Source organism: Coccinella septempunctata, chromosome 5 (assembly GCF_907165205.1).
Source record: "Coccinella septempunctata chromosome 5, icCocSept1.1, whole genome shotgun sequence".
In the NCBI taxonomy this organism is placed as follows: domain Eukaryota; kingdom Metazoa; phylum Arthropoda; class Insecta; order Coleoptera; family Coccinellidae; genus Coccinella; species Coccinella septempunctata.
This window is the reverse complement of record NC_058193.1, coordinates 16574673-16602207: the sequence shown is the minus strand read 5'-3', so window position 1 is coordinate 16602207 and position 27535 is coordinate 16574673. Positions and strand designations below refer to the sequence as shown.

Sequence of the window (27535 nt, the reverse complement as noted above, 5' to 3'; positions counted from 1 at the left end):
TCATGTTTGGTCATTTCTTGTTATACCGGAAGTAGCTATTAAATTCACCAATTACTTCCTAATTTGCAACAGCTATGTGGACTTGCAAGAGCCCCTTTGGAAAGACCTGAGGAAAAAAAGCTGCCATCATCGGGTCCTCGAGAGACTGCTGACTGTCACTACTGTCAGTGTACCATCTGGTTATTTGAATTTCCAGGATCTAAGGATCGGAGAAGGGTATGCTCGGAGAACATGTTATTATAATCTCCAGAATTATGCAAACGCTTATCTAGTTCCAGGAGCGAATACTCCTCAGGACATCATGTTGTTCAACACTATAGAAGATCTCCTTGAAGATTTATTGAACAGGGAATTAGAGGAACTGACATAAAATGGTCTTATTATTCCTTATTATTATATTCCTTATTGAGGACATCGAACAAAGATGGCTAGTGTGAAAGACTCTCTCAGAGATGGTAATATACAAAGTTAATTTCAGGGGTGCAACTCGCAGCTTAACTGCAGGGATGAAGGGAGTAGGTTTAAAAAATTGCTTGAGAGCGCTAGGTGGTTTCGAAAATAGTAAAACTCCTGGAATTCATGACTCAAACTACCAAAGAAATAATTCCTACCAGCCAGTCGATTTTCAGATGTGTAGGAATGCAATCATATATGATAAAAGTGACATTTCCTATGGAATTTCTAGAACTATACAGGGTGTATCAAGATCCAGGGTCTATTAGAAGTTTCTGGAGAACTGGACCTACATGAAATCTGAAAATTGGGATTATTATATTGTTCGACATCTTCCGAGCTAAAATATTCTTGAAGTTTCTTATATGATAGAGTATTCAATTCTGAATATATTTCTGTTCAAATCGTTGTATTCGTCCAAATGGTTTTCAAAATATCGAGAAAAAACTGGAAGATATGCTTATTCAGTATTATGATCTTAAGCACAAACCTTTTTCACATTTTTGAAGTAGAAGGGAATATTGTATATTTCCTGAATTCTGAAAAACTTGGACCACAGGATGTTTCAAATGATGTGTCAAAAATTGCAATCAAGATTTGCCCATTACTTTCGTCTTTCATAATTCCCGAGTTATTTAGGATTTTCAGAATTTATGGCGTACGTAGAGAACAATTCATAATTCTCATATCAATAATCTATGGTCAAACAAGATAAATTTTCCTAATAATCCACAAGTGACAGAACATAGATCATTGATATGAAGTAGATTAGACTAATTTGACTCTTCGTACGACATAAACTCAGAAAATCCAAAATAACTCAGAAATTAATCATTTCAGAAGCATTAACATGTTGGAACACTATCATTATTATAAAAAATAGGGTTCTCATTTCAAAAACGAAAGTTATGAATGATGTGACGAGTTTTTCAAAATTCAGGAAATACATTGTACATATTCCATATTTTTCGACTTCAAAGTTTGTGCTTAAGATATTTAGAATAAGAATAATAAACATAATACCGAATACGGATATCTCCTTTTTTATCAGTTTTCTCCAAATTTTGAAAACCATTTGGACGAATGCAACGATTTGAACACAAATATATTCAGAATAAAATACCTACTCAATAATATCAGAATCAAATTATCGAAAAATTTATTTTCATTCCCTATATAACTGAAAATACTCAGGCTTCAAGAATACTGTAGTTCAGTAGATAATGTCGAACAATATCATAATCACAATTTTCAGATTTCAAATAGGTACCTATAGTTCTACCAGAGCTGATTACATACGTAATTATTATTCTTTACATCACACTTTTTTAAGCCTAAAGATCCAGTTCGTCTCATTCAACGAGCTACCTGTATGAATTCATACATGAAAAGTTGTTTTTTCTTGATGTTTAATAATTTGATCAACACTTTTTGTTAACACAGTTCAATGTTTGTCATCATGGATGCCTGATTGCAAAAAACGCTGTGGGATAGATGTGATATTCTGTATTTAAGTTTGTGAATATGTATGACAATGTATTATTGAATTATTCGTAGAAAGCAATCTTTTTATTTTTGATCAATAAATCTTTCACTTCTTTTATATTAGTGTTCTGTGTAGACAATTATAGCCTAGGCAAGCGAACATTTGTGGAGGCTTATGATGACGTCAGCAAAATTTTCCAATGCACGGAAATAGAGAATGAGAATTGTGTTGGTCTGCAATCCTTGAATTTATCCCACAGAACACCATTACGCATCCGACAAAAATTTCGTAACCCCAGAAAGAGCAAATCTGTTGTGCTTGGTATTTTATCAGAACGAAAATGTTGGAGCCTCTTTGAGTTGTTCTACTCGATCCACAAAGCCCTAGCCTTAGTTTATATCTTTGAATAAGTGGCAAGATTCAATGAAACATTTTTTTAAGAAAGGATTTGCTTATTTGTTGTATTGTGAAGTATACATTTGGGAATTATGTTTAAATCTATACATTTGCCTTTGGTTGCATAAGCGTATTGTTTTGGCGAGAGTGTTCACAACAATCATGTTGCGGTATTTTATCTACAGACTGCGCAATTTCGGCCATTCATGCTTCGTGACCTGAAATAATGTTTCGATTTCAGATATTCTTACATGCCCAAAAGCCACAGATTCTAAATCACACCATATTTACCAACTCTTATCTGCGTCTTATTGACCTGGCATACCCCACTGATCTGACATGCCACATGTCATCAAAACTGGAACGTAATAAGAACCTTAAGTGTTATTGAAATACCTTTGTGAAGGCTACTTTCGTGCATTAACGAAAAACATTTATGTGGGGAAGGAAATATTAGGCTCGTTCTTAATAGAATAAAAAATCAATCAATATAACCTCCTCAAGCCCGATGCAGATTTCACACTTCTTCAATGAAAATTATTGTTTTTCGTTTTAGCTCCAAATTTAACTTCCCTATCGAGAACCAATCAACTGAATCGACATTTCTTAGTATGCTTGTAAATCGAAACTAATTCCACAGTAAAAATGTGGAATTCTGTGGTGGAGACATAATGGGGTTAGCTTGTAGTATTCGATAAAATCAAGACAAAACTCAACACAATTTCTACTCGAAAAATATTTCATGTTGTTTGTTATTTAATAAATGCACTGAAGTATCAAAATGAATGAAGGTTGCACAAATCAATCAATAATTGTTCGTAATTTGATTATGGTTTTGTATAGATAATTATTTCATTCTAGGGAGTCAAATCTTATCAAGGATGGGACATCAGTCACAGAATTTTCAATTTAAGTGGTTATCTTTGATCGAGAATACACTTAACAGAGCTGATAACGTTTGAGTTCAAATTATCCTTGTATTGTGATTGTATTTGGAAATTCTAAATCATGGCCCACCCTTCATTCTACAGAAAATTGCAATACCATATCAAAACCAATATTATACTATTATTGATATTTCTAGGGTTTCGTCATTGACAAAAAATAGGATTGATTGATTTGAGGAATCTACCTATAAAAAACAGAAAAACAAAAAAGCTGCAAGCATAGGGGTTATGAAACTTTTTGCGCTACTCGTTTTTGATTACAGAATTATGCTCAAGCGTTCAACGCTCATTAAATTAGAAATATTGGAACAAACGAAATTGCAAATGGCGTATGACACATGATGATGATATATTTTTCTTATAGATGGGATCTTTCTTCTACATTGCAATTTTCAGTGATCCGGAAGTTCACTTCAGCAGTTAAACATAATGTTAGGATGAAAATAACCGAGCTTTCAACTTTTCACTTAAACTCTCTTTACATACCATCACCCTTAAATTCCAAAGGTTTGCCCCATTTGCTTAGTTTATGAAGATATTCCATAGCTGTACAAAATAATATGAAACAAAATTTAAAGAAAGCTCGAAAATGATTGAGCTGCACAAGTAGGCACGTCACAATTGATTAATCTTGCAACAAATATAAGGTTTTCATATAAAAATATTCATGCTACGGAATGAAAAATAATAAATGAAAAAGTAATTGAAAGAAATTAATTAAAACAGAAGAAAATAATGCGTTGAATTATTAATTAGAAACCTCGTTAGTCCAACGAAAACTTAACACCTCGATTTTCCGACTTTAAAATGGAAATGTGGAAAATCGCTCGGACCCGTCAATTTCTGAATTGAGGGGGACAATATTTCCGCTTTTTTCATCCCCGTAACTTCAACTCCTAACAAGGGTGAGCACAACCCCTTGATTTCGAAAAGGGATGAGGGGTGTTGGATAACTAATTTTGAATGAGTACTATCTGTACCCAAAATTTGGCTTCAGAGCATCGATAATGAAATAACAGCGAAAATAGTGAAAGAGGCAATGTGGAATTTATCTCGAGAATATAATTCGTATCCGACACATTTCAAAGGTATTTAGTAGTTAGGTTGTCTATTTTTTGTCCAAAAAAGTAGAAGGACCATGTTTTTGATCCTTGGTCTACCGTCAATTTTTACGAAAGTTATGTGTGTCAAAGCGATTGTAAATTTGTAGTAGAATTAAAATGGTGTATTTCGAAAAAGAAAGGGTGGAAATGATAAAATTATTTTTTTAGAAATGACGACTTTAGGCGAAAAGCAGCTGTCTGTCGTGCAACTGGTTGCCAAATTTGACGCTCCCGAAACAACATAAATTCGATCCTTGTGAAAGGTGTGGGCGAGCTTGTTAGTCTCGGTGAGACTCTGGTTGAAAATTTTAAGTCCTGATGTCAAGCGAGCAGACTTATCTTAAATGTTGATAAAGCCGAGTTAATTAAATTTAAATTGAGACAAAGCCCTTCTTTAACCCTCAATTGTGGTTTGGATGTTCTTGTTTCTAAGGCGACAGCTAGATTCTTGGGCCTGGTGGTTGATAGCGGATTGCGATGGTCTGGACATATCGAATAATTTAGCAAGAAAATTTCTGCTGCCTACTACGCTATCAGTAGACTTAGGAGCTCGCTTCCACTCGATGCTTTATTATTATGGTTTATAGTCATCATTTGTTATATAATATTGAGATCTGGGGTGCTACTCTTGAGTTGCACAGATTATTTGTGGCACAAAAACGTATTTTACGAATGATATTTGCTTCAAATAATTGTAAAGCATGAAATATGGGCACTTCCATATTTACAAAATTCTCTTCTATGCCAAGGAAAATGAGCAGAAGTTTACAAGCTTGTCATGTTTTCATGGTTATGGTACGAGAAACAAACATATTTTTTCGTTTCCTGGCTATAGAACAAGCAAATTCTATAATCAGAAGAATTTCCTCAACTAACAACCCCCAAAATAAAACGACTGGAACCAAGAGCTGCGAGGATCGTAGTCGGACAGTACCTACTAGATTTTCACTGCAAGTACATTGCAGGCAAACCCTGAATGGAAAGTAGATTTTTTCTTAATCTCTTTTTGAATGAGAGAAAATCCAAGATGGGTTATTTTGCGTTTCATTTAAATGCACCAATCGATACGTGAGAGTTAGCATGGAAAGCTGGTTAGACCTGGTTACGAAAATTGTCATTCGTGCTCTTTGATAATCAAACAAAATTGAAGGATATTGGGAGACATGCAAAGCAATTCATCAAATTAGGCATGACAGAAATACGAGAATTGTCCATGTTTATTTATATACCGAAATAGAGCAGTTAGGTCTGGAACTAATGGGTAAGAATTAAGTGCGAAGAGCATGATTAGATCTAGATCAATTGTATTACGTTCGATTACTTATAGCAATAATAAATTGCTACAAAAACATTGTAACTTCTATTTTTTCTTTATCGCACAGTCGACTCCTTGTTGCAGAAAACATTTTTAAGAACTGAAAAAGCTGGAAATGTTTCTCAAATGTTATGGTAGAAGTTTATTTTTCGTGGCAAGCGATATTAACTCGTTTTATTACTTGTCGAAAGTAATCGGCATGTATAAGATCAGGAGATCTAACCGGTGAATTTACCCCTTCCAATTCAACTGCTTCATAATTTCAATTCAAAAATTGTTTGAATAAAAAAATGAAGAAATATGTTCATGTTATGACACTGACGTCTAAAGCCGTCTGTTGTTTTTTTTCCATATTCACATCCTCTAAATCACTACTAATATTTTGATGTATATCACTCCAATTTTGAACCATATTAAATCAGTATACATGAGCGTCATATCGCAAGCAACTGCCAAATAGGTACTGTCCGTCAATGTGTTAAACGCCAAATTTAATGCTCAAAACTCTCATTCTGATATTTTTTTTAATTTTCAGTCTCACAGGAGAAATGATCGAAATATACTCTTTTAGGGGGCATATTTTAGCACTTCCTTCTTAACGCTTAACTCTGCTGAGGGGAAAATTTACGATTTTAATTTTGGGACATAACTGAAGCTACTTCTGATATAAATTCCTTGGTTTCAATTCTTTCATATTTGGTCGATTTCAGAGCCTAACGCTATTGGCCTAGGGGCTCTATCTGATGAGGCGAAATATATCGGGAGGAATCGAGGATTAAAGACAAGCAATGTTTTTAAAGCTTTAATTAACTATCCGATTTCAAACCTAATCCACAACGAATATTGTATGTAGTATGTATATTTTCTCATATTACTACGAACCAAAAGAAACGAGTTCACTCCAGATTCCATAACTTTTGCATTCAAGATATCAAAAGGTTCAGAGCAGGTAGTTTGTATGGAAGAAAAGCAGAATTAGTGTCAACGTTTCAACATACTCTCTGTATAAAAAGTACCCGGAAAATGTTATTTAAATGAACCGCCAAAAAGGAATCGGTAATTTTTTTTTTCTTAAAGTTGGTAGGACCTTCCTTTATTACCAAGCCAAATTTGAACGCGATCTGTCAACTAGTGTGTTTACAACAGCTGTCAGTATCAGTCGACCTCAAAAGTGCTCTGCGAATTTTACAATGGAAAAAATAGTTGATCAAAGAGTTTGCCTCAAATTTTGTCTTGCAAACGAATTTTCTAGTGCCGATTCATTGAAAATGTTAAAAAAAGCCTTTGGTGATAATTGTATGTCAAAAACACAAGCATACGATTGGAACAAATCATTCAAAGACGGTCGTGAGGTGGTCGAAGATTTGCCCCGTTCTGGACGGCCGTCAACAACCGACGATAACATCATCCAAATCAAGAAATTAGTGCTCGAAAATCGTCATTCAAGTGTTATAGAGTTGGCTCGAGAGTTGAGCATTGATAAAATGACCGTTCATAACGTTTTGACTAATGTTTTGTGTATGAAACGCGTCGCAGCAAAACTCGTTCCAAAAGAGCTGAATTTTTTGCAAAAAGAGCATCGAAAGCAGGTCTCTGAAGACATGGTTTCTCGAGCTGCTAGTGATCCAAATTTCATGAAACGAATCATAACTGGCGATGAGACATGGGTCTATGAGTATGACACGTTAACAGCTCAACAATCGACCAAATGGCGCCTACCAAACGAGCCGAATCCGAAAAATTCGCGAATTCGCAACGAGAACTGAAGGCTCCACCTTTGGCGGAGTATGAGCGGCGCATGGAAAAGTGGTTTCGCCGATATCATAGTTGTATTGTAAGCAATGGGGACTATTTTGAAGGAGACAAAATAAATATTGATGATTAAATTTAAATTTATGTGTTTTTTTTTACAATTCCGGGTACTTTTTATACAGAAGGTATTAACGGTATAATACCCTCTAGGAGCAGTGGCTTAGCGGAGGGCCAGCTTCTGTTATTTTAGAAAAAATGATTGTCCATTCTAAAGTCAGGATAATTTTCACCGAGAAAGGGGAAATACATATTATAGAATTCATTTGTTTCTATTTCCACTCGAGAGAAAAAGGTATTCGATACCAATATGGGAGTGTGTTTAGAGTGAGTTTTCAATATTTTGACTTTTTTTTGTCATCGAAATTTTTCCAACTGCTTCGAAATTTTTTAAACTGCTTTGAAATTTTGCCAACTCCGTTCAACATTAGGGGAGAATCGTCCCCCTCATACCCCCCCTTAAGCCGTCCCTCTTCAGGAATGTACCTACATTCTTTAGCACAACAAAGCTGAGAGAAAAGTTCCAGGATGCATTTACCAATTGTAAAACGAGGTAGAATGCTTTACAGGTAGAATACAAGAAAAGGTAGGATTAGTGGAATGTAGCTCAAAGAATAAATGTTTTCAGTCTAGCTATATGAAGTACGACAGAATCTATTCCCTCTGAATTAAGAGAATTCAAAAATGACTGTTCGTGGTGTAAAATGTTATATCGAACTAAATTTAACCCATTTACACGAGCGCACTTGACTCAAGAAAAATTTAACGAAGATTTCATATAATCAAGCCCATCCCACTCATATCTCCCGTACGGGCTGACAATGAACTTTTATGAATGTTTTTGGTTTTAAATGATATATCGAACCAATTTAAGCCATTTCCAAGAACGCACAACTTTCGACAAAATTTTTACGAAGTTCGAATCCTTCCAGGCCCAATCGTAAGGGCTGACAATGAATTTTGAAAACTGTTCGTGGTGTGAAATGTTTATCGAACCAATTGAACTAATTTCCAAGAACGTACATGTCTCGAGAAAATTTCGTACATACCTAACAAGATTAGTGGAAGTAATTCGAAAATAAGAGAAAAATATCACTTGTCATCTAAAAAATAGGTAAATTCAGTTGGGTACTTTAGCTTTTTACTGTTCAAGTTTTCATACTTGAGTGTAAAAACATGAACACTTGTTTTAAGGCAATTCCAAACTTACAGACATAAATAAATTGTACGATTAGGAATGGTTGATTCAAATGAAACAAATCGTATTAATGATGAGCGGTTATGGTGATTACGCTAGAAGGTAGAAGTCATGAAGATCAACGGTTAGTAAAACATTGAAACGATTTAAACAAGTGGTATTGTCAAGCTATTAGACGAAACACTGGATTTGATTTAGTTATAAGAGGAATAATAAGATAATAAGAAGATTTGCAGAGAGTTGGAGAGTGATTTATTTCTCGGTTTTCCAATGACTACCAATAAACTTATTAGTACATACGAATTCCAAATAATAAGGTCTTTCAAATTCTGCGAAAATATACATGCTGTCCTTTTTAAATTGAAGTTTAGTGTATATCCAATGAAACAGAACTACTCAAATCGCATTTTTTCAGATTCTACATCGGGGTTGAGATATTGAAAGGGGTACCTTTTGAAATTTATATTTTTACATACTATGTACAATTCCGGTGACAATGCATAATAAAAAAATAGCAGTCCTTATATGGCGGACGACTTTTGTAATTGTGATTGTATCCTTTTCAAAATTGGGATCTGGGAGTATTCAGAAAATTATATACATTCTTCTGTAAAAATTGAAAAATTCAAAATGGCGGTCCCAATATGGCGAACGAGATTTGTTATTAGGATCCTGATCCAATTCTATTCAAAATTTTAGTATCTGTGGGTCTCCGGAGTCGGATATTCTCCAGTCACAAATTGTTGAATTGAAATTTTTTTTCCTCTCTAGTGCATTCAAATATAGATAAGCGTGTTTCCAAAAAAAATTTTCATGATAAAGGTAAAGAAGTTAACACCGACACGGCTATGCAGAATACGAAATACAATAGAGATCGAACCAAGAGCGATCTGAATTTATTAGAGTTATATTTATAGTTATTAATCATAGAGAACGTGTCGCCATCGAAGGCCAGTGGCGATAGACCGATTTCGTTCCTATTAGAGCTTATCAGTATCGCAGTAGGGGGCATTTAGAGTAAAAGCCAAAACTCGCATCGAACAACTAAAAAAGTTGATGCGACACTTGGCGTTCAAGCACGTTCTCTATGGTTAACCTTGATTTTGAATCGTTATTTGTCCAATATTTATTGTTTTCACTAATGATGATCTTCTACAACGTTCTTTCTCCAATTTAAGGACTTTAAAAAACTAAGGTTCGAGCTACATGAACGAAAATTTCTGCAAGTACCTGACGGATAGAACCTAATTGTCCGAAATCGTACAAATAAATCAGATACTTCAAGGAAATGCACAAATGAATAATAATTTTTCAGGTGCATAATCCAATACATAATCAATATTGATAAGATAGTATTGAATTATTTCTGAGAATAAAATTGATAAATGCATAGAAGGAATATAAAATGTACCTACAGCAATCTTGTCGGAAAAATATTTTTCCACGTATCGATTATATCTATGATTAGAGAGACAATCAGAAAGCCTGGTTTATTATTTCCAATATCGAATATTCATAATTGACATCGAAACATAAAATTAAATCACGCCTCCTGCCCAGGAATTATTCCTAAAATTCACTATAAAATAGAATAAATTATTGGTTCGAGCTGATAGGACATGTTATGAGAAATCGAGCTTCTGTCCATCGTTCAAAAACACCAGAGGTTTTCGATTCCAGGCCATCATTCGCAATAAAGCATTTCGAAATCGATTCTACAAAGGATTTCGCAAGAACAATGAGGTCTAACTGAAGACGAACTGACAAAGAGTCAAGCTTTCCGACCATCAACAAGATCGCATTTGCCGATTGGGTGTTGGGAGTGCATGAAAATGCCGAAAATGAACCTAAATTTCAACGAAGAATCATTATGAACGATAAGGAACCTTTTCAGCATCATTATTGAGTATATTTTTCAAACAATATGGCATAATTACACTAGGTTGCTGCTTGCTCGTGTCACGTTCATCAAAATAGACATGGTCTGATAAGAGGGTGTTCACGAACACGACACTAGAACATTGTCACAGAGGTGATCCTAGCTAAACATCGGCTCAAAATATTTCAGAACTCATAGCAGTAATAAGACTTTACAATAGACTTCCTGAAGAACCAAGATCCGTAGATAATGACAGCCCAGCAAACACATTATACAGCAACTGTACAGATACTGCATTACAAGTGCCACCTGAATGCAGCACAGGAATTGCTGTACTGAAACTGCATTTTGTAAATGCATTTTTTGATATACAGTGACTGCATAGTTTCTGCATGGATAATTCTGCATTTTAAAAATGCAGTATTTCATATATACCTACTTCACAGTTTCTGTATTAATAATACCGCATTTGAAAAATGCACTTTTTAATATACAGTTACTGTACAGTTTCTGTATTTATAATTCTTCATTTAAAAAATGCAGTTTTTGATATACAGTTACTGTACAGCATTTGATATAAAGTAACTGCACAGCTTATGTAATGCTGCGTCAAGTGTAGGTAGGTACAATCGGTAGAGTACGTTATTGCTGATTAAGTGCAACTTGCTGTAGAGTTTTTGAACAGTGACTGCTGCATTCTAAGTGCAGCTTGCCGTACAGTTTTCGCATAGTGACTGCTGCATTCTAAGTGCAGCTTGCCGTACACAGTTTTTGCACAGTGACTGCTGCATTTAGTACAGCTTGCTATACAGTTTCTGCACATTACTGCTGCATTTGAAGTGAAGCTTGCGGTACAGTGATTGCAATACCATCGCTGTATTTGGAGTGCAGCTACGCTGTACTGGCTGTATTTGAAGTGCAGCTACGCTGTACTGGCTGTATGTCAAATGCAGATTGTACTGTACAGTTCAGCGGGACATATACGATCCGTTTTGGTACAGTCTCTGCATTACCACCGCTGGCTGCAGTCAAGTACAGCAAACACTGTACAGTGGCTGTGTTTCAGTGTCTGCTGAGAGATTAAAAAACGAGGTGAGGAATATCCTCAAAGAACTGACGTTCCTTGTAGATTTTGAAGAACAATAAACTACTATGAGTATAACCACTGTTAATTTCTTCAGTAAAGGTTTTTCGATATGGGAGAAAAATCCAACAAAAATTCTAGCTGCATGAATGGACATTTTCTGAGAATAGATTACAGATTTTAAGAAGATTGGTGAGAAGGAAATAAGTGAATATTTACACAACTGACCCCCCTATGCACTGTATGAATAAGAACTGATGAATATTTTTCCATCTCTTATCTACACCAGTAGATAAAAACCGATTTAATCCATAATTGAACTTGAAACTGATTATACGATTTTCACAAAATGAGTTTTTTAAACACGACACGTGTTTCGCTATCATGAGAGCATCTTCAGGTGGGTGACAGTATGAAAAGATGCAGAAATAATTGTTTTGTTACCTTGAGAACTTTAACACCAAGCAAATCGAAAGAGAGATGGACTCAGAGCCTCGAAAGCATGCAAAGGCGGGTGTAACTAAGCTCGCCCTGACAAAGCTTGCGCTGCTGGCGAACTTCGATATATCTGATATACACATAATTGTTAATCAGATTAAATCACGATTTTTGGGTTGATTGTTATGTTCCTACAGTAGTATTGAATAATGATTAAAATACTCAATTCGAAAGAAATAAGTTATTTGTTTATCAGTTATATAATGTTTTCTATTTATTCAACTAATAGACCAAGTACATGGGTGTCACAACTCACCTCGGTATTTGTCACAACTTAGGAGCGTTTTGACAAGGGAAGAAATTTCTATTTCTGCAGAATTCCTCAGAAACCTCAATGATCTAATCGATTTTGAAGATTATTTCTAATGAAATGATTGGGCTACATCGACTCTCATACCTGATAGATGTGTATAATGCCTCTGGACTGAGATATGTTAGTTGAAGTGAAAATTGTCACAACTCTCCTCGGTCTCCCCTATTCTGTGCAAAAAAAAAGTTTTCTATTTCGGCAAAACCGGAACTTTAAATGAGAAAAACATTGTTAGAAACTGTCAAAAAAATTAATTTCAAAAAAGGTTTTTCCGGCATAATTTTGCAGGCCCATAGTTTTTCCGACAGAAAATGGGGAAAAAAAGAAAACAAATCGCCAAGGAATTGCCTGAGGGCATTTTCACTTTTATGAACGAACGTGCTTGGTAATAATGAAATACAGGAAACGAATTCTTTATTTCTTCGAATAAATGTTCACTTGAGCGACAGTTTTATGAGAATCCTTAGGTATTTCTAATTTCCTTCCGATATAAATTGAGTATTCGCAAATAGAACTAATCGATAACCCCCCAAGTATGGACTCGTTTAATAAGAATGTACTTAAAAGTCTCGGAATATATTGCGTGTCACCAAAAGTCAGTTTCCGTGCACCCAAATACTAAAGAGTAAATTAAATTCTGTCATGTCTTTATGCACCGAACGCCAACGATGAGATTAACCTGGTTACGACATTCAGAAGAACGTCTGTTATTGCAGATGAATTATTAAATCAAATTTGATATGTTTCGTAAAATAGAGCTTGCGGAAAGTGTCTTTCCCGTACACTGCTTTCCCTGAACGGCAGTTTCGTGCGGGTATCACTTTCCGGGGTTGTTAGGAAAATAACTATTTTGTGTGCTTCACTACAACGAGAAAATAAATTATGTTACATACTTTCTACTGGTCAATAGTATCAACACATCTACGGAGCAAAGCCCAATATCAATGACATATCAGTTCGTAGTGAAACGTGTTAACTTCTTTTTTCTCCGGTACTTGTTGATGGGATCTAACTAGAATATTCATGAATAATTTCCTTCATTGGAACACTAGCTTATGCATTTGCATCTATGATTCCAATTTTAATATTGCCTCTCTACTCCTAATATCGATTTTTTCAAATTTATCAATTTGCTCAACATTGAAGAACGAACAACATTCACATTTTCACATTTGTATGTACAGGGTTAGAAAAAATTAGCAAAGCTGTCGATTATTTCAAAATGTACAGGAAAATTGTCTTTTGGTCCCTATTTAAAACCGTTTTCCTCGTTATTCCCACACTTTTGTTAAGTCGATTCCTAAGAAACTAATGAATTTAGGTGTAGTTGAATAATAGGTAATCAATAATAATCAATAATAAAAATGTTAAAATTGGTTATCGTTGGTTATCCTAGAAAGTTAGATATATGCCATCGCGGAATTTCGTTATAGAAGTTTTGAAGCTCCACAAATTGTAAAAAAAATTTTTTTTACTCCAATGTGTTTATCAATCGATAAATAATATTAAACCGCACAATTTATCATCATCATCACATGATTATGGGGAAAAATATCCATCCATGAAAACTATCGATTTGTACACAATATAACGAAATGTACAGGATATGGAGGATGGTACACGAATTTAATAGCGTATTATGTCGATAGAATAAAGATAATCTTGCTAAACAGGATGGTCCAAATCGTAACCAAGAAATTTTAACCACGTTTTCTACATCAAAAATAAGCCCTAGTTTGTCACATATGGTATGTCGAGAAATGTTTCCTCTCCGAGATACGGGGTGTTAAAATTATAGAAAAAAAATGTTTTTTATTAATAACTTTCACACTGCTTGAAATATTTTAAAGAAATTTGAGACATAGGTTCTGAGCGTCAAGGAGCATTTTTTGAATAATATCATTTCTGTGCTGCAGCGAGACTGAAGATTTTCAGATAAAAGAATGATACGCCACTGGTTTTTCCGACAATAAGGATTACCATTTAAATCCTTGTTTAGTTTGGAGCAAATTCGGTATCTTGACTTATTGCTGTACGAGGCACCATTTCCGGTAAAAAAATAAAACACATTCTCATGCATGAAGAAATCGCCAAAATTTAATATGGTAGGTACATAATAATAATAAGACTATTTTTGTGAACGAAACGTGTAACTAAAAAAAAAATAAGCATTAACAATCACACTCAAAACGAACTTAAAGAAGAGATTCGAAGTATGAACCATTTTGCTGAACACATGATTCACATCGACGTCTAACAGATCCGACAGCAGCAGCTAAATTTCGATTTCTTAATTCGTCGCGAGCATTTTGAATACGGCCAATAAGTTCTTCCCTTGAGTTCACAGGAGTCACATATACGATTTCTTTCAAAAGTTCGTTGCAGTGTTGCAGAAATACAATGTGGAATAATTGAACCAACGCAATAGAGTACCATATTGGAACTCATATATAATACATATATACTATAGGATTTTTCGTCTGTTTCTTTTCTACACAGCACATTGAATCAGATGCTTTTCAGAGTAGTTTCGCAAACGAACGCAAAATATCGAACTGTACCCTGAACTTTGTGTATTTATGGGTTAGGGTTAATTTGTTATTATTTTTGTGCTCAAATAATACGAATTGAAAAGGAATATTGTTTTCCGCCGACCGCTTAGTAATAGCTCTTTTCAATCTTACACGAAATAAGCCTTTAATGAACCCTTTTAAGGGTTTATTTCCTATTAATACATGATGATGGACAATCGAACATACAATGTATTATTATCGTAACCAATACTTATATGTATGTACTACAACTTAGCTTCCAGCAGCTCCACACATTCTTTAACATATATTGTAGGGAACGATAACAATGTGATTTACTCAAAATGTTACAAGTCGAATATGCATCTATGAACTTCTCGAATTGTTCGATCGTAGCATAAATATCAACAATATGTATTAATTCAGATGCATACCACCAGCCTATACGAATTCGACAGGAGTTACGATGTGAATGAGCGAAGCTGAACATAGCTTCGTCTCCGATGGAGTAACGTATGAATGAATGAAACACAATTTTTTTTTTTTTGCTCTTCAGCAGTTTCATTTAAGTTTTAATAGAATATGATGGAGTAACGTTTGGAATTGACGGACCCTTATACAATACTGGCACGCGCTACTGAGTACTATGCAGTAACTCAGAGCGCCACCCAGTATGGAACTGGAACCGATTCAATCCCCTCCGGTTTCGAACCCAGACGAAGACAATAGCATATGTACCATATTATCTATATATAAGAATAATTAGAATAACGTCAATAGCCATCTCAACCGATATTTTCTGTCGGCATACTTAATCAAAACGTGAAAAAAAATTTAAAATGCTTTTAACTCCTAAACGAAAACGAACCGGACCTTTGTTCATATAAAACAAGCACATCTACCTTCTGTCAAAGTTTGTCAAAAAACTTGTAGAACACCCTGTATATGTAATAATAGTTTTGGACTACTTTTCAACGTTTTATTTCATGTGCTAGTGAATATTCAAAAATTTTCTCATAGGCTCCTCAGAAACCGAAATTCTCTCCAAATTGAGATTGAGAATAGTATTTTCCTTGCCATTCAATTAGAATTTTGTGCGATTTTTGACAGTCAACCTTGACCTCAAATATCGATTTGAGTTGATGTAGACATTGAGTTGATTTTGTAAGTGAGATGATTCCTAATCAGAACATAAGAAGTTGAAATATCATTCTGGGGGTTGGGATAGGGGTTGAATATAAGTCTGGAATCAAAGTAATATTTCTTCAACAAATAACTCAAAATGAAAACGCTGAAATCAGTCTATTGATTCTTGATTACACTCATTTTCTGGCAATAAAATTGAATGTTTTTCTTTAACCCCCTCATATGGAAATATATACCATGTGTAGGTTTGTTGTAAAGCTCACGGGGAAGTGTTTCTTCTGATAACCACAAAATTAATTCCATTTTCCATGAGCTTTCCAACGAGCCTACACGTGTTATATGTTTCCATTTGAAAAACGAAAATTGTATGGGGTTATCAGAAGATGATGGTAATTAATTGACGATTTACAGCGTTTTAATTTCGAGTAATTGGTTGACGAAATGTTAATTCTATTCAAGACTTATGCCCAAACATGTATTTAGATATTCGAGATCTTCAGAATCGAAGAATAGGTAACGGCGTGGATTTGGGCACATCCACACTGCAAGAAGAAAAATTGGTAAAATGTTTTACCCCCTAACCAAATAAGCAATCGCAAAAGCTCTCTAACATAGACATGAAAAATTATGACGTATAAACCATTTTCCAATAAAAAATAAATTCTACAGATTCCACAGGTTTTCGAAATGAGCTAGAATAGAGACAATTTGATCATTTTTGTTTTCATTAGCTCTTTCAGTTTTCCTGAAATTTGTAAAATTTTCTTGCACAATAATAATAAGACTATATTGCCATAACAAAGATATACATAGTTCGTTACATTTCGTAGTGCATGAGCATATCACAAAGCGACATCTTCGTGCCTTACCTATTAATTGTGAAAAATAAACAAGATTTGATAAGAAATGACGCTAAATAACAACAACAAGAAGATAAATCAGAATGTGACTATATTCGATAAGGGATGGAGGAATGGTAGCGAGAAAGGGAAAAGTACGAGGCGATCAGCCCACATTTGAGTATTATATCATATTATCAAAGTTCGGTAGTGAATAAATATTTCTTGAGTGCAAACCTGACGGTCGAAGAAGTTAAGCACAATACACTTAGAAAAAATTTCTTGACGTTTTCTGAATGCTTCATCAATCAATTCTCACCTCGAATAAGGTCCATGTCTCCAGCCCCCCCAAATTTGAATTTTTATTTTTTTTTTATGCTGAAGTTTTGTACCGAAATGTACCGTTGGAATAAAGTTTCGTACCGTTAATTAAAATGATGAAAATACGGTTTTCAGTTTGAGGGGGTCGTAGACATGCTTACCCCCGACTTTTAAAATTGCAAATTTTTTATATCTCAGAGTTTTGTACTAGTTTTGTGCCGAAATGTACCGTGAAGAAAAAGTTTTGTACCCTAAGATTAAGGGGTCTTGGAAGGGTTTCAAATTTGGGGGGCAGGAGACATGTTGTTAAAATAATAAGTTGCGGTTTCCGAAACAAGCTGAATCATGTGTACTAGTGTTGTGCCGAAATGTACCGTTGAAAAAAAGTTTTGTACTCTAATTAAAATGAAGAAAATACGGAATTCAGTTCGGGCTAATAATAGACATGCTCACCCTCCCCCCTTTTGAAATTGCAAATTTTTTTCTTTCAAAGTTTTGTACTAGTTTTGTGCCGAAATGTACCCCCAAGAAAAATTTTTGTACCCTTAGATTAAGGGGTCTTAAGAGGGTTTCAAATTGGGGACTTGAAGACATGCTTTCGAAATAATGAGATTTCGCTTTTCGAAACAAGCTGAAACATGTGTGTACTAGTTTTGTACTGAAATGTACCGTTGAAAAAAGTTTTGTACCCTAATTAAAATGAAGAAAATACGGAGTTCAATTCGGGGCAACAATAGACATGCTCACTCCCTCCCTTTTGAAATTGCAAATTATTTTTCTTTCAAAGTTTTGTACTAGTTTTGTACCGAAATGTTCCCTCGATAAAAATTTTTGTGACCCTAAGATTAAGGGTTCTTAGGAGGGCTTCAAATTGGGGACTTGGAGACATGATTTTGAAATAATGAGATTTCGGTTTCCGAAATAAGCTGAAACATGTGTACTAGTGTACTAGTGCAAAATTGATGACTTTTTTCAACGTCGCGTCGCCATGTATTTCTTTCTGATCTTTACCCAAACTTGACTGTATCAAGAAAAAAATTATCATCTGCACAGTAGGGAGATGAATCTAGGGACGGAGGATGTTGACAAAAATATTGAATTAGTCTCACGATTAATGCTGTTTTTACAACGGTACATATCGGTACCAGAATAGTATACACATGTTTCAGCTTGTTTCGGAAACCAAAATCTTAGGTATTATTTCGAAAAGATGTCTCCATCCCTGGAATTTATTTAATCTATTTCATTCAAAATTCAGAGGATGAAAAAACCCCCTCCCTTCCCCCTGAAAAACTTTAAGAGGGATGACATCTTTTTGTCCTAAAAATTTATAGAATTATTACTCATCAAGCATGTTTAGTCTCTCGTTGGTCTATTTTAGAAAAAATTTTCAACCTTTACGTATAGAATCACCGTTTCCAGATAAAATTTGTTTATTCCCAATTTCTGCGAATAACACACGAAGCACAAGATATTAAATATTTCAACTGTGCCCATACCCCTTATTCTGATTCATCAGCTACAATTTTTTTCATTTATGATGAAATTTTGACAAATTGGAATGAGAAGATGCGGAAAATTAAGGGGCAACAGTATTCCCTTTTTTGCTCCTCGTACGAATTCTGCATTGGTTAATAACTGACTTACAAATTTGAATATATTAAAAGTATCATAAGGCAATACATATTTGGATAGGATATAAATACATAAGTATCTGGCTCTTGCATGAAGCGAATTCAATCTAGGTGTCACCTATATACCTATTACAGCTCCAATTGTCTTGCTATCAACACGAACTAAAATGTTATCGAAATGGTGATATAATAGCGTTATTATTTGCAACGATGAAAATTTCTATTTATGAATCAGCATTTAGGAATATGCGATAGGTTATTTTTATTGCTGAACAATGAATCTAAAACCAACTGAAAATCTTGGCCAATGGAATGTCACTATCATAAACAAGAGAAGCTGATTTGGAAATATATATATACAGGGTGGCCATTTGAAAACGAAACAGACGAGATTACAGACGAAATAAATTTTTTCGATAGAAATGCTCGGACAGGTCGATTTCTGTTTCGAGGGGGACAACTTAAGATGTAGGTTACGGACGCATAGCGCTTCAACCCTTGCTACTACAACCCTCACCCCCAATTTTTGAATAGGGAAGATGGGGTGACTGATACCTCATTTGAAAGGTATTTTTATACTGATTTCAGCACAGTAATTGTTTTTTCATTTTATGCATTAGTTCTCGAAATATTCATGCGTTTGTTAATTTTATAAGACGCTTCTGTTATAGAGGAAACGATAATAATTTGTTTTTGACTTTTCATTTTCTGATATAATTAAGTATTTAATTCTGTATGATTTTTCGTTCGAACTATTGCGTAATTCTAAACAGCTTTGAAAGTAAAAGTAGAAAAATGCGTTGATATCGTGCATTTTTCGAATTTGAGAAATATTACAGGGTATTCCAAACATTGTATCAAATTTGACCATAACTCTTGTTCTTCAAAGTAGAACTATTTTCTCATTATTGGGATCCTGAGAGGAAAAATAATGGTAGTGTTCTAACATGATTGCTGTTGGATTTAGGTACACAACAATTTCGCTCCACAACGAAAACTTATAATAAAATGATCCAACAATTTTGAAATCGAATTTTGATCACTTGACATCAATTTCACGCACAAGCGCAGAATCATAAATTAACTTGTCTATGCTACATAAATGTTTGATAAAGTCACTGTAGTCTATGCTACAAAGTCGCTCTAGTTTATGCTACAGTGAGTCTGTCAAACACAGTGGCGACAATTGTGGTCTCGTTTTTCATCGTTTTAGCAAGAATATGGCGGATTTGGTCACATGACGTGACGTGAGCCAATCCGCATTCCGAATTACAGATCATAGCATTGAAATCTGTGCTTCTAAGCCGCCATATTCTTGCTAAATTTCCAATTGTCGCCACTGTGTTTGATAGAGTCACTGTCACTGTAGTTTATGCGTAGAATTATCAGCGTAGGAAACTAACATTTTTTCATATTAATTTGCTGACGTTTTAGAGATGGCAGCACGTCGTTACTAAGAGTTTCACCCCCAAGGGAAATCAGGATTGGGTTTTTTGTTGATGTGTCCGTTACTGTCATACAGTGATTGCTACGGCGAGAACGCGCTAAACTAAACTGCCAAATTAAACTAACATATCCTCAGTTAATATGACAAGTCTCGCGTTCCACAGCTGTCAGTGCGTTAAGCCCCAGGAATTCCGGTGGCGCATTAGGGGAGAGGGAAAGAAAACCTAGGGCTTGACGCTCCGCGTACTGGAACGGTCTAAATTAGGAGAGCTATGCTCCCGAGGAGCACTTGGTGCGCCTCAACCAATGACTCGAAAGGACTTCATGATAACATTTAATTCAGCTGATACATTTCATGAAGCAAGACCACCCTGTGTATGGCAAAATGTCCATATGTAAGACATAATGTGCATTTGTTGTACTATTCTGTTTTTTTTGTTTGTAATAATAAGAGCCGGGACATTGCGCTTCATCCCCTAACTATACCCCATTGAAAATTATTTTCTTCTATCTATGCATCTATGATCTCGAATGAATCGCAGGACCTTTTGGTCTCAGCAATTTTGGAATAAATAAAGCCTGATATATATGTTTGTTTTTTCTATACATAGAATTCCGCTCCATTTTTACCATCTGTCTCTTCATCCAGTTGAATGGATGCAGGTAGTTTGCCTACCATTTGCATTAATGTCAAGCTATCTGGTATGTAATGCCTTGGAAAGGATATCAACTGATGTCTTAGTTCTCGCATTTCTCTTTGGAAACTACTGTGATTTGTTTCTAAATGGCGTTTCATTTTATTAGCCAGCTTATTTTCAGCTGCCAGCACCTAAGTTACACATTTCATAAAATATGAAACTTTAATACTGATCCTCATATTTCTGCTCTTTTTTCATTTTCTAGTTTCTTCGCTACTTCTGTTTACTTCAAACTTTGTCTGTTAAATTTATCCATTTCACAGTGTGTATTTGGATAACAGCACAAGTAGTCATTAACACTTGCAACAAAAGAATCACTGAACGAAAGAAAAAATACCCATTAAAAGTCACAAAAATTATGAGATTATAAACAATAAGCTTCATGCTCCAACTGCTCTATGTGCCACATATTGGCATTTCTGAATAATTTGGAGCCTGAGTTCTCTGAGTACTGGAAATTTTGGTCAATCAATGAGGTTAATACTACAACACTGCGCAAAACTGTGTAGGTGATTATCGGTCTAATAACCATGACATATATTTTCACCTCACCCCAAACATGAAGGCAGGTCTAGATTTTTTTTTGATAAAAATATAGACCTAACAATATACAGGGTGTTCTACAAACTCTATGACAAACTTTGCCAGAAGGTAGGTGTGCTTCTTTTGAACATTTTTTTTCCTATGAACGTAGGTCCGATTCGTTTTCGTTCAGGAGTTACAAGCATTTGAAGATTTTTTTTTTCATGTTTTGATTAAGTAGACCGACAGAAAATCTCGGTTTTTTAATTACTTATTTGACACTTGTTTCACTAAGGATGGTTTCAACTATAAACATATATGAACATGTATGGGCACTGCAGAATCCATATACCATTAGACCAAAACGATTTCAGCAACGTGTAAAAGTTTGGGGTGGGATTTTAAAAAACGATTTGATGCCAGTGAATGATCGTTTGAATGGAGATTAGTATAAAAATTTTTGGAGCAGAACCTTTTTGACTTTATTGATTACTTAGAGCTCAACATTGTTTGAAATACGTGGTATCAGCACGATGGTGCACTACCACGTAGAGGTAGACAATTAGTCAGTTGGGTGAATAAATGAAGGACGACCGATACAATGGCCATCGCGTTCGCCTGATTTAAATTCCTTAGATTTTTATTTATGGGGACGTAAGAAAGCAGCTTGATTTATGTTGAAATCCAATCTTATCAACAATTACATACTTGATAGAATTCAAGATGCAGCAAACAAAATACGAAACGACCCAAATCTGATCCGCCGAGTAATGGCATCTTTAGTTCGTCAATGTGAAGATTGCATTCAAGCTGAAGGTGGACATTTTGAACAATTTAGCCTCAAAATTTCCATTAATTATTATGATTTAAACATAAAAATATGATTTTTCAAATGCTTGTATCTTCTAAACAGAAATGAATCGGATATGTGTTCCAGTGGCGTATATAGGGGGGGGGGCCAGGGGGCCCGGGCCCCCCCCGAAATGAATAAAGAAAACTGAACTACTATAATAAATTAAACAGGCTCGAGAAGCATGGCTACGGCGTCTGATGTGAATATACAACAACTGTTTGTTCGCGTGACGATTTCTAAACTGGTTGGGAACCTATACGCAGGCTCAGATCTTAAAATTCGGAACATGCGTACCAGTTACAAATCTCCGAAGCTCTGATCATGTCTTTGAATCCGCGAACGGTTCTTTTCTATCTGCGCTTGCGTGAATAAAGCTAATCTGTAATACGCACGACACGGCTGAAGCCGCTAGGACAGTAGTTGATGATTACCTAAATCTCACGTTTGCGTTCTAATATCTAATATAATAAGTCGTAAGAGTATTTTAGTGTTCTCGGGTCGTAATTGAAAACTGACTAGTGAAAGAAAATCACAATGAAGAGACAAAGTTCAATTCAAGATTTTTTCACGAAAAGACAAAATGTGGATAGACCTGGAGTTGAAAATTTAGAAGCCCGCGTTGCCGTGGAAGGACAAAGTGAAATTGCTTGTGCCGATGTCTTTCAAACCAGCTCCTCTGGTCAAGATGTGGAAGGTATTTTTCAAGTTATTAAAAATGTAAACGATATTGGAAATTACTGTCAAAGGAGTTATATTTGTTCATTAACAAATGATGAAAAAGTTTCATTGTTAGAAAATGTATGGAAACCTCAGTCTGGTTACAAATTTCCTACCACTTCGATTTCAAACCACACGAGATCCTTTCAAGCAAAATGGCTTGAAGAATTTGAGTGGTTAACGTATTCAGAGGAGAAATGCGGAGCATTTTGTAAATACTGCGTGTTTTTCTCTCAGAGCGAACATGTAGGGAAAGGAAATCACCAATCATTGGGAATATTTGTGACCCAGCCTTTCATAAATTTCAAAAAAGCTAGGGAAATGTTCAAAAATCATCAAGATTCGAAATACCATAGGCAATCCATTTTGATTGCTGAAAACACAAAATCCTTGATTAAAAAAAAAAGTGAAAGTGTTATTGATCAAGTGAATTCTCGAAGAAAATTAGATATTGAGAATAATAGAAAGAAACTGGTTGCTATAATTCAAACTATTAAGTTATGCGGAAGGCAAATGATTGCTCTCAGAGGTCATAATGATTCTGGACGAGTGAGTCTTGAAGAACCTGACGAAAATGACGGAAATTTCCGATCATTGTTGAGATACCGAGCTAACAGCGGAGATAATCTTCCTAAGGACCAATTGATCAGTGCTGGTGGAAAAACAATGTACACAAGCCCTGTCATTCAGAACGACATCATTAACACATTTGGTTCTTTGATTCAATCCAGAATTGTGGCAAAAGTAAGGAATTCTATCTTCTATTCTGTTTTAGCGGATGAAACCACTGATATAAGCCAAATAGAACAATTTTCACTTTGCATTCGCTATGTTGATGAAGAAACTTTCAAAATCAGAGAAGATTTCCTAACGTTTGTCCCCGTTTATGATGTAACTGGTGCAGGTTTGGCGAAAACTGTATTAGAGACCTTGTCAAATTTAGGTCTTGATTTGAACAAATTGAGAGGCCAAGGATACGATGGTGCTGCCACTATGAGTGGCAAGTTCAGAGGAGTTCAAGCTGCTATCAGAGAAAAACTACCATTGGCCCTTTATACACATTGTTCTTCGCATACACTCAACTTGTGCTTGTCAGATGCAAGTAGCATTTCCTCTATTAGAAACTGCATGGGTGTCATTAAAGAAATATGTGCATTCTTTCATGCATCAGCTAAGAACACAGAGATTTTAAAATCCACGATTTCAGAGTGCTTTCCTGATGAAAAGAGAAAGAAGCTGATTTCATTGTGCGAAACGCGATGGGTGGAGAGACATGACTCAGTTATTCTATTCAAAGAAATTTTAGAAGCTATCATACTCTCCCTACATAAGATAGAAGAATCTAGTGTTTCATCAACTAAAGCATTTGCTTTAAGTCGTGCCATTTGTACTTTTCCATTTATTGTTAATCTTTTCATTTTGAGCCAGATGCTGTCGACTACACACAGCTTGTCTGAGACCCTTCAGAAAAAAAACATTGACCTTAGTCAGGCTATAAGCAACATCACAACTGTTTTAGACCTACTGTCAAAACAGAGATCAAATGCCGAGCAAACGTTCAAACCATTATATGAACAGGTGAAGACAATAGCCTCCAAACTTTTTGTCACAGAGGAGCTTCCACGATTTTGTCGGCTTCAAACAACACGCAACAATGTACCTTATACCACAGAAGAAGAATATTATAGACGAGCAGTTTATGTGCCATACCTGGATGATTTTTGTGAAGCGTTAAGGGAAAGATTCCAATCTCATAAAGACACAATAATATCTTTACAAAACATTCTTCCACAATTTTGTATCAGAACAGACATCACTTCATTAGAAGCTGCATTGAAATTATATGAACCAGATTTGTCATTTAACGACATTGTGCGAAGTGAGTTTAAGCTGTGGCAAGAAAAGTGGAAACAGGAAAGACCTGAAGTTCTGCCAAAAACGGCGATTAGTTCTCTAGAAAACTGTGACAAAGATCTATTCCCCAACATTTATATCCTTCTAAAAATACTAGCTGTCCTTCCCGTGTCAGTCGCTACCGTTGAAAGGACTTTCTCTAGCCTTAGAAGACTGAAAACTTACCTAAGGAACAGCACATCTGAGAATAGACTAAATGGTCTCGCATTACTCTCTATTCACAGAGACATCACAGTTAGCGACGAGGAAGTTCTTGATAAGTTTGCTAGTGTACCGAGAAAACTGGGGTTTGTTTTGTAACCATCTATGTAAGCGAATGTTCAGCTAACCTCGTCTTCATGTCGTCAATTAATTTTTATTTTTTCCACTTATAATAAAATGAAATTTCTCATTGTCGTTTTTTTTCTTGTTCAAAACATGATGAAGCCTTTTGTGAAAACCTCACTACTCTATCAATTTCTCGTCACGTTGCAGGAGTCCGTTAAATGGGGATAGTTCACAGACGTGAGTGTTGGCTAGAAATAGCAACCAATGGTAATTTTTTTTGCATCATAACTTTTAAGATTTGAAAACAATGTGTACGAGATATTGATGAAAAACAGGGAGACTATGCCCAAAGTTATCCTTTGATTCTCAATCGAAAAATTGCATCCAACCTAATCTAACCATTGGATCATTTGATGGTGTAAGCATCTCGGGGCCCCCCCCGAAAATATTTTCTATATACGCCACTGATGTGTTCGTAGCAAAAAAAATGTTCAGAATAATCAAAGCTACCATCTGTCAAAGTTTGTCATAGAGCTTGTAGAACACCCTGTATAGAGAGATTTTGATTCATAAAGAAGGGAGAGATGTACATAAAGTTTGTATGAAATGTCAAACTGATACCCTCCTATGCAGACACAATCTACAATCTATAGCCTTTGACGTTTTCTGCAAATTTATTAATCCCTCCCTCTTTCTCTGATGTATGAAACAGAGTTTCAAGTGCATAAGCCCATCAGGTCCACTTCTATTCTAAATGGATTTAGAAATCTGTTCAAAGCTCATAACTCAAAGTTTAACTATAACCCATATTCAAAGCCTTAAAAGTTAATTGTGAATCATTATAAAACTCTCTAAGACTGATTATGAATAAACACTTCTTATTACTACAGTACATTTTAGATATTTCAGGAAAAGCAATCAGCTGAAGGATTTGTTCGATTATAACTCAGAAATGTATTGAATTAATTCCATGAGGAATTCAAATATTCACTACTCCCCCTATTAACCTAATATATGTAATTGTTATAGACTTTTAAATTACATGGACTACGCCTATGAGAGAAAGAGAGGTTGGTTGAATAAGGAGAGTTTGTAGGCAAGATGTCAAAAGGTTATAGAACTCGCAATTTTATGTGAAAATTTTGCATGATAAATTTCCAAAAGGCAAACAGGAATTCCTCAACATTCTTTCAAAATGAATTATATGAAAAAATATGTGAGTTTCAGTCAAGAATAATTATAATGTGAATAATACTCAATGTATCAAAACCTTGCCGGCAAAGTCTGCGTCACATATTTGTTTACATCCATCATATGATTTTGACATTGCCCACATGGAATCAGTTCAACTCTTTCTTATTTGACTAGAATTCATAAGCCCTTCTCTCTCTAATGCATCCAATCTCTCGATCCACTGAAAAGTCACGTGACAATGCGTTCATGTATTATAAGTCTGTGGTAATTGGTTACAAAAAAAAAGAAAAGAAGACTCACCCTCATCTTCATTTAGGTCACTAAACTTAATGCCACCACTGTAAAATTCATAAAAAAAACATTACTGTGGGCTACTAGAGAATCCATAAAGGATTCAACTTCATTTTTTAACTAACCTAAGTAATACCGATGCAGTTTCTGGAACTCTGAAAACCTGGAAACACATTAATTTAAGTGACCAGAAGGAAAGTTGTTATCAGTCAGATTCAACATAATGAATTACTTAATAAACAAGTACAAACCTTCCATCCAAGATTTTCAAAAAATGTGCACAGCCTAGTTTGACCAGTAGTTTTTCCACCACAGGGACCTTAAATAGGTAAGAAACAATTCAAATAGGTTTGTCTACTTAAATTTCCCAAATTACCTCCTGTTAATACCAGTCTATAACATATTTTGTCATGTCCGTTTTCTCTTATATCATCCATCATCTTGAAAATTTACTTGATTATAATTTGGTAGTAGATACTCAGCACCAAGTAATAAACTGAAGAAATTTAATCCAATAGAGTCCTATGACAAACTCTAATATTCGAACATCAGTTCACTATTATTTTCAGTTTCAAAATATCGAGGATTTACAGCGGTTCGAGTCACCGCACGGTGCGGTCCACAGAAACGTGCGCACGCTGAACTCTGAAGGTATTAAATTATGATTAAAATTGCTAAAATTAA

General features: G+C 35.1%; 1 protein-coding gene across 2 annotated transcripts in view; it reads right to left on the bottom strand.

Annotated features, from left to right (window-relative positions):
* LOC123313231 (TRPL translocation defect protein 14) overlaps positions 1–27535 on the bottom strand; it is a 42741-nt gene extending 15206 nt beyond the window's left edge. The window contains exons 1-5 of one of the 2 annotated variants that reach the window (XM_044898001.1): positions 27228–27535; positions 27103–27170; positions 26977–27014; positions 26861–26898; positions 3769–3828 (exon numbers count right to left, since the gene is read on the bottom strand). In XM_044898001.1, the coding sequence (XP_044753936.1) occupies positions 3769–3828; positions 26861–26898; positions 26977–27014; positions 27103–27170; positions 27228–27291 (268 nt within the window). In that variant the 5' untranslated portion in view covers positions 27292–27535. The remainder of the gene's footprint in view (positions 1–3768; positions 3829–26860; positions 26899–26976; positions 27015–27102; positions 27171–27227) is intronic. The other variant, XM_044898002.1, reaches the window with a different exon arrangement.